Source organism: Armigeres subalbatus, chromosome 1 (genome assembly GCF_024139115.2).
Source record: "Armigeres subalbatus isolate Guangzhou_Male chromosome 1, GZ_Asu_2, whole genome shotgun sequence".
Lineage (NCBI taxonomy): Eukaryota > Metazoa > Arthropoda > Insecta > Diptera > Culicidae > Armigeres > Armigeres subalbatus.
In genome coordinates, this window is record NC_085139.1 from 316,760,179 (window position 1) to 316,767,956 (window position 7,778).

The following is a 7,778-nucleotide window of genomic DNA, read 5'->3' on the forward strand; positions in this document are numbered from 1 at the left end:
CTTGGTGGGGCGTAGCAACTACAATAGAACACACCATTGATCTTGGCTATCGCGACACCCTCCGCGGAGGAGTGTACAACCTCTTGAACCGGGTACCTTCCCGTTGTGCAGATTGCCGCCGACCTAGACCCGTCCGCCACCCAGTTGCCATTGTCGACAGGGACGTTGTACTCGGACAGGAGGGTGACATCGGTCCTCGACTCCGAGACCGACTGCCACAGCAGTTCCTGGGCAGGTGCACAGTGGTTCAGGTTTAACTGTGTTACTTGCACGGCTTTTTCCTATTGGCCTCTACGAAGGAACACGCAGGCCCGCCCATAGCATGGTTCCGAGCCTGCTTCTTACTGGCGCAGATGAGGCCTTGTGTCCCTCCTCGACACAGCGACGGCACATCTTGCTTCGGTCTGGGCCCTTGCAGTCATAAGACTTGTGCCCGGACTTACTGGGCATACTGACCAGCCGATCTTCAGCTTCCCTTTCTCAATGACCTTTTGGCTACTGATAGGCTGAGATAGGCTACCTGCGTACCAAAGAATCCCCCTTTTAGACGTACAGAGGACCACTCAACCTCTGTGCCGCACTGCTCTTTGACGGCAGAGACGACGTCTTTCGCGGTCGTTACCTCGTCCAGTTACTTACACTGGAGGGTCACTTCCGCACCCAACGACCTGACCTTAGCGCCGTCACCCAAGACCTCCTGATCCTGGGCAAGCTTTTTGTAAGCTACACCGCTGGATTGTGCGCCACGCTTCAGTACCAAGATCATTTCACCGTTCTTGGTACATCTGACACTGCGCACATCCTGACCCAGGGCCGATAGGCTATCGGCCGCTCGCAGCGATTTGAGGACATCGGCGTACTTGTCCTTGTCGGTTTTCACCAGCAAGGCCTCGCCTCTGTCTCTCACCTTCTTCGCAGGTCGAGGGGTATTCGACTTCCGCACCCTACTGACCAGTTGCCAAGGATTTGCATCCCCTTCGGCGGATACCAATGGTTGGCTGGGGCCAGCTTGTGGCTCAGCAACCTGTGCCTGTCCAGTGCCTTTCACCTTCTTGGCTCTTCTGGCTCCGGTGCATCATTCAGGCGACGTTTTGCCTTAATGGTAGCGCGTTTGGGTCGCTTCGAGATTTGCCTTTTCTTACCCTCACTGGCCGTAAGGGCGGTCGCCTCTTTCGCCGTAGTAACACCGCTAGGGGAGGAGAGGGCCTTGGTCTGGATACCTTTGGCTACCTTCTCTGCTGCCGCTACACGCCTGATATAAGCGTCCTGTTCTTGTCTTGCGACTCGAACAGCTTGAAATTACAACAGGCTCTGTTTGAGCTCCTTGTTGGTGTACTGCTTACCGCTTATGAACTCGATGATCTCATCGAGTTTCTCGGCCACCACCCATATCCCTGGTAGTGGCTCATCAGGCGTGCAAGCAGGGCTACTCCCCACCACCACTGGAGACTCTTCAGTACTGCCAGTTGCAGCAACCGTCACTCCGCTCTCCCCTCTCTAATAGGGGACCACGCTAGACCCCTTTTGGCAAAGGAGTCCACCACCTCCATCTCCAAAGATTTTTGTCTTTCAATTGCTATATGGGTCCCCCTTGCGGCTGCCGCCGAATCCGGCTGGAGTAGTCGCCGTTAGTGATCCCATGGTTATCTATGCCTGCTTTGCGGCAAGCAGGGAGGCCATGCGAGGGTTGACACTTGCGTGTTCAGAGCCAGATCAGCGCAAGTCAGGAAAGGGCATCTGAGCGTACTCCCACCCAGTAGGCAAAACTGGATGGCAGGATTGGGCAACAAGGCCCGCCACGGTTTTATGGGATGGCAGACAGCCTAGCCATTAGCCCACTCGGCGTTTGAGGTCGGTATCACCCGGCCCTATTAGGAGAGTAGAATAATCCGACTGCCAGCCCTCGCTTCACAACATTACAATATGCCAGAACTGCCTGCCAGAACCATAATAGAGACCTTACTGGCGTCAACCTCAATGCGCTACCGCGCTCCCTCGTTTGTAGTTCATTTAGCCGCCTAGCCCTTCAACCGTCGTTGATACGCTATCGTTTCCAGCGAGCACCGCGCGGAGGCGAACTACGCTGCCCGCCACAGACTAGAGTGTGCCAATAACATATGGATCACCCTTCTGAACTCGGCGTACACAGTCCTGTCGCGTATCCTATTTAACAGACTGAGACCGCTTGAGGAGTCCTTCGTCGGGGAATACCAGGCAGGTTTTCGTGAGGGCCGATCTACGACGGATCAGATGTGTAGCCTGCGGATGATCTTTAATAAATTCCGGGAGTACAACTTGCAGACTAATCATCTGTTCATTGATTTAAAGAAGCGTACGATTCAGTGAAAAAAATGAGCTGTGGCAGATAATGTTCGAAGGTGGTTCTCCGGCGAAACTGATTAGACTGATACGTGCAATGCTGGATGACTCGAAATAAAGTTTTTGGATTGCAGACGAAATGTCAACCTCGTTTGTGACCTTAGACGGATTGAAGCAGGGTGATGCACTTTCGAATTTATTGTTCAACATTGCACTCGGAGGCGCTATTTGGCGTGCAGAGGAACGGCACTATCATCACACGGTCGCATATGCTCCTAGGCTTTGCGGACGACATCGACCTCATTGGAATCGATAGCAGAGTAGTAGTGGAGGCTTTAGTCCCACTGAAGAGGGAGACGGCGAGGATAGGCTTAACCATTAACTCTACCAAGACAAAGTAGATGGTGACAGGTATATATAGAGGAAGACCTAGTGGTGTTGATGCTGAGGTAGTACTTGATGGGGATGTGTTTGAAGTTGTTGAAGAATTTGTTTACCTTGGAACGCTTGTGACATGTGACAATGACGTTTCCCGTGAAGTGAAAAGACGTATTGCTGCTGCGAATATTACGTAACCAGTTTAGGTCCAGCAACATGCAGACGGAAACGAAATTTGCTCTATACGAAACTCTGATTCTACCAGTGGCCCTTTATGAATATGAAGCATGGATATTAAGAGGCGGACCGGAGAGCTTTCGGGGTTTTCGAGCGAAAAGTGCTGCGTACAATACTCGGAGGGAAACTAGAAAATGGTGTGTGACGCATACGCATGGATCAAGTATACAAAGAAGGAAATATTGTGAATTGTATAAAATACGACTTCAGTGGGCTGATCACTTAGTGCGAATTTCGGAAGAAAGAACAGCGAAAACAATATTCAACAGAGAATCAGATACATGCACGCTGGTTGCACGCGGTGGAATCGGACCTGGGGACCCTAAACATTCGGGGAAACTGGAGGAACATCGCCCAAGACCGACGATTATGGAGCTCTACAATACGCAAGGCATAGGTGTATCGACGCTGTAGCCAACCAGGTATCCAGGTATCCAGGAGGCCCGAACATTGACGCAGATCACTCACTTGTAGTTGCAATAGTATCCAGAGTCACAAATTTCTCGAAAACAGCAGAAATCGTTGAATGTAAACACGGTGACCCCTTCCAGTTTCACAGTAGCCGGGCAATCAGTGGAGAATGTTGAAAGCTTCCAATATTTTGGTAGCCAAATGGCGTCAGACGGCGGTACCAAGATCGACATAGGCGCACGGATCAAGAAAGCAGAGGCTACCTTTGCGAATTTAATAAATACATATCTGGAAAAACAGGCAGATAAGTGAACGCACCAAAATACGAATTTTCAACTCTAACGTGAAATCTGTGCTGTTATATGCTAGCGAAACATGGTGTGTATCAGTGGAGAACGCTCAACGGCTGCAGGTGTTCACCAACAGATGCCTGCGGTATATAATTCTGGCCTGGATCTCAAACAACGAGCTGTCGTCGTTGTTACCAGAGGCCGATAGCAACAGAAAATTGGGATTGGAAGATGGGCTGGGTCGGCCACACTCTACGTAGGGGCGGAAACGAAATCTGTAAACAAGCATTAGACTGGAACCCAGCGGGACTTCGCAGCAGAAGCAGACCCAGAGGCTCATGGCAGCGAAGCCTCAATAAAGAAATAGAAATTAAAGAAGTCAACTGAAATCAAACCTGGCAACAGGTTAAAGCGATAGATGGACATCGCTCAGGATGGAGATCTTTCAAGTCGGCACTTTGCACCACCCGGAGGTGTACAGGACCCATAAGTAAGTATGTAAAATACTTTCACACAAAAAGCTGCTGGCTGCATCTGACAGTTCGTTATAGCAGTTGACTGGCAGCAGATGAAGTTACATTTTTTCCTCTTTGTAAATCCCATCCCAGGTTTAATGTTCATTCTTGAACCTTTCTAATTTTTTTGTTTAAAATAATAAAAAAAAATAAAATTTACAGGCAGTTTTCAGAAAAGCGTCGGTTTACCCCTCGAGTTATGCTGCGAATGACGCATCATCAGACAATCATTAATGACCTTTAATGACAAATCATATAATTAAGCTGCGTTCACACTACAAAAATCCAATTTTGTTTTGGTCTTATCCGCAACATTCATTTCATACCACCCACACGGCATACCACCCACTTGTCAGAATCGAAACCACAAAAAACGTCTGAGACGTCTCCGGGTTATTCGTCCGACTCCACCTAGCCACGATATGGATCCTTCCAACGGACCCGCCGAAAAACGACCAAAAACTTCTGCTGAAGACACCACCGAACCAATTCGCTGCAAACATTTTGTTCAACGGAAAAAGCGTTACTGCAAGATGACTGTGGGTCGAGGTAAGCAATACTGTGGCGAACATGAGGTGCACTCCGGCAACGACAACCTCCCATCACTGGAAGCTCTTGGTTCTTCGCCGGGACGTATTCCGTGCCCACTGGACCCGAAACATTCTATTGCGGCGACCAAGCTGGAAAAGCATCTGAAGATCTGCAACGCCAAGCCAAAGGAATTACCAGCGTACGTTCAGGTGGGAATTAACGCCAGCTCGGATGGCGAAGGCAGTGACCTACTCAACACAGAGGAAAACCTCAAGCTCTCGGATGTTCCAAAAGATGAATTAATGGCACTGGTGAATAAGATTGAGACTGTGTTTGAAGAGATTCAAATCGGGGTGATAGACGAGTTGATATTGGAGCATGACGCATTTAAAGAAGAACTGGGAAACGAGACTTACGGGCCACAAACGTTGAAGCATTTGGTGCAGTCGGCCTCTCTGCTGGGAATTGTAGAGCGAGAGAACTTTTTCCAAAACGATGTGGCTTTCGTGGAATTTGGAGCCGGCAAGGGACAAGTGGCCTTCTGGTTGGCCACGATACTGCAGCAGTCGGATCTGACGAACGTAAAAGTTTTTCTCGTGGACAGGGCCTCCCATCGACATAAGAAGGACAATAAGATTGAAGATCGGGAAATCATCCAGCGGGTTCGGGCGGACATCGGCGATCTTGTGCTGCGCAAATTGGACGTTCTGAAGGACAGCAAAAAGGTTGTCGGCGTGGGAAAGCATCTTTGTGGCGGGGCCACCGATCTGGCGTTACGGTGTCTCATACGGGCCAATTTGGACAAATCGGAGGGCGGCCAGTTGCAGTCGGAGGGATTCGTGTTTGCACTGTGTTGCCATCATCGGTGCGACTGGAAGACATACGCGGGCAAGAAATTCCTTCTGGCGAAGGGGATTAGTAGGAAGGCATTTGATTTGGTCGTAAAGATGGTTAGTTGGGCGGTTTGCGGTACAGGCACCAGCCGAGAACGGAGGAATAACGACACAGATGGTGGGGAAGGCATTAAATATGGACTGAGCAGGGCTCAACGCGAAGAGATAGGATGGAAGTGCAAACGAATGTTGGATTGGGGTCGCATTCAGTATTTGAAAGAGAATGGATTCGAGGCAGAGCTCAAGTTTTATGCTAAAACTGAAATTACTTTAGAAAATGTATGTCTGATTGGACATATAAAATAAAAATGTATTAAACAAATTTTGTTGATAGAAAAATACCTGAATTTCATTTCATCTCTAGACGACTTAAAAACAAACAAATCTGGTAGAGTACTCTGATCTTCCTATACTAGATTTGATTCGATCAGCAAATAATGGATCGAAAACCTATTGTTGCTTAGCCTGTTTGACAAGTTGATTTGGACTGAATTTCACAGCCTGATGCATGTTCAAGAGTCGAGATATGAATTCTTATTGCTCTGCCAAGTGCAGTATTGATTCTACTTACCATGGTTGCGCCTCGAAGAAGGTAAGAAAGCTCCTCGAGCTTACCATAGTTGCGTTCGATTTCCTTGCAGCGACAATGCTGCTTTTCAAGCTGATTTATTTGCTTTCATGCGTAACCTTCATCAGTTAACCTTGTGATAATTATCCAGCTATGTTGCGTGATCCACACAAGTTTGAGAGCCCCTGATGACATAACGGACTTTCACACAAATTGCAGCTATTCTATTCAACATTATAGCTACAGAAGTTTGTATTACAATTATTTTACAAGAAAAATATGTTCATTCCCTTTTAACATCATGCCCCTTACTATTGACTTGAGCTACATAGGCCGACGTGATGCCTCCCAGCGTCCGGTTGACCACATCCCGCAACATGTGAGGCTTACAATGCTCCTCTAACCAGGGAATCACCCCGGACGTCAGCTCGGCAAAGTCGTTCATGGGCAGCTGGTCGAATGTTACGAACATTTCATCCATGATCGCTTTGAACACCTGGAACTTGACGTCATCACTCAACCGAGCCTCGGTTCTTCCTGGCGACTGTTGCTGCTGCTGAAGCATATTTTCGTAGTTCTTCTGAATGATCCGCAGAGCCATAACTTCCTTATGAAGCGACGCGCAGTCCTCGTCTTGCTTCTTTTTGTGCTGATGGAGATATCCAATATAATCGATGGACTTCTGCAGCACGGAAGCCTTGCTCAGTTTGTACCCGGATGCATCCGTTTGCTGACAAGTAGGCACCAACTCCTGCAACGAGTCGTAGCCCTTTTTGATGGCATCACGTCTCTTCTGTTCGGCCTGGGTGTGAGCTTCCCGACGACGTTCCTTGTAGCTCATTGTGCTACTTTTATTGTTGTCGCCAGAATCCTCCTCATCTTCTGAAAAGTTTGTACATTTTTATAATCACCATCACACATGACGCTGCATTTTCCACTCACCTGTGTTATGAGCAGAAGAAGTTGGAGTATGGACACTTCCAGCACTCGAACAGCGGGAGTACATGCTGCGTTCCTTTTCCGATGGACTGGATGGCTCCATTTTCATGTCCACTTCATACTTGATGCCTTTCACGGAGAAAAACGATAAAAAAGAGCGATATCAGACAACAACCACACCAGCCTGACTACTACTAACTATCTGACATTCTGCAGCTGCTTCTCCTCTAGCAGATACTTCCACTTAATCACCGAAGGGTTTATCTTTCGCACATTAGCTGCTCCCCTGAAGCGCTCAAGCTCACTACGATGATAACGCCTAATCAACACCACTCCGCAAACAATAAATTGGCCAGCCAAATGGGTGATGATGATGATGCAGACGAAGGTGATGGAAGCGAAATTGTTTCGAGATGGAACCGTCCTGCTTTGTTTTTCCTTTGAACGACACTCTGATAACGTCGTTCCTACTGATAAGAAAAGGCCATACTCGCACGACGAGGCAGGCTGATTCCGTTTGGCAGGTAAGCCAGCGATAGCGAACCAGCCACGAACGACTACTTCGGAGCGCAATAAACAGAGTGTATACGCAACAAAAGGAAAATCCAATTGGAAACGCACAACACTGGTGCTGTTTGCTGTTCTGCGGAAAAACAATAACAACTTTTTGACAGCTGATCGGATGATGATGGTGATG

The 7,778-nt window shown here is 48.4% G+C and overlaps 2 protein-coding genes across 3 annotated transcripts; one reads left to right on the top strand and one right to left on the bottom strand.

The window, feature by feature from the left end:
• The first annotated feature begins 4,455 nt into the window (after positions 1-4,455).
• Positions 4,456-5,915, top strand: LOC134207961 (tRNA:m(4)X modification enzyme TRM13 homolog). Its single transcript, XM_062684054.1, has one exon. It carries the CDS (start codon positions 4,573-4,575, stop codon positions 5,878-5,880), a length of 1,308 nt encoding a protein of 435 aa, XP_062540038.1. The 5' UTR covers positions 4,456-4,572; the 3' UTR covers positions 5,881-5,915.
• Positions 5,916-6,364: 449 nt separating this feature from the next.
• Positions 6,365-7,711, bottom strand: LOC134207963 (max-like protein X). Of its 2 annotated transcripts, none has more exons than XM_062684057.1 (3): positions 7,281-7,711; positions 7,085-7,210; positions 6,365-7,021 (listed from the first exon to the last, which is right to left on the bottom strand). In XM_062684057.1, exons 1-3 carry the CDS (start codon positions 7,288-7,290, stop codon positions 6,426-6,428), a joined length of 732 nt encoding a protein of 243 aa, XP_062540041.1. In that variant the 5' UTR covers positions 7,291-7,711; the 3' UTR covers positions 6,365-6,425. The 2 variants fall into 2 exon arrangements, with proteins under 2 accessions (XP_062540041.1, XP_062540040.1); XM_062684056.1 differs by having other exon boundaries at positions 6,365-7,024; positions 7,281-7,706.
• Between the last annotated feature and the right edge of the window lie 67 nt (positions 7,712-7,778).

Bases quoted from the DNA above. Each gene is read 5' to 3' on its own strand.
- LOC134207961 (XM_062684054.1), top strand. From the start codon at position 4,573: ATGGATCCTTCCAACGGACCCGCCGAAAAACGACCAAAAACTTCTGCT.
- LOC134207963 (XM_062684056.1), bottom strand. The intron at 7,025-7,084 runs GTGAGTGGAAAA...CAAACTTTTCAG, and splicing joins TTCTTCTGCTCATAACACAG to AAGATGAGGAGGATTCTGGC.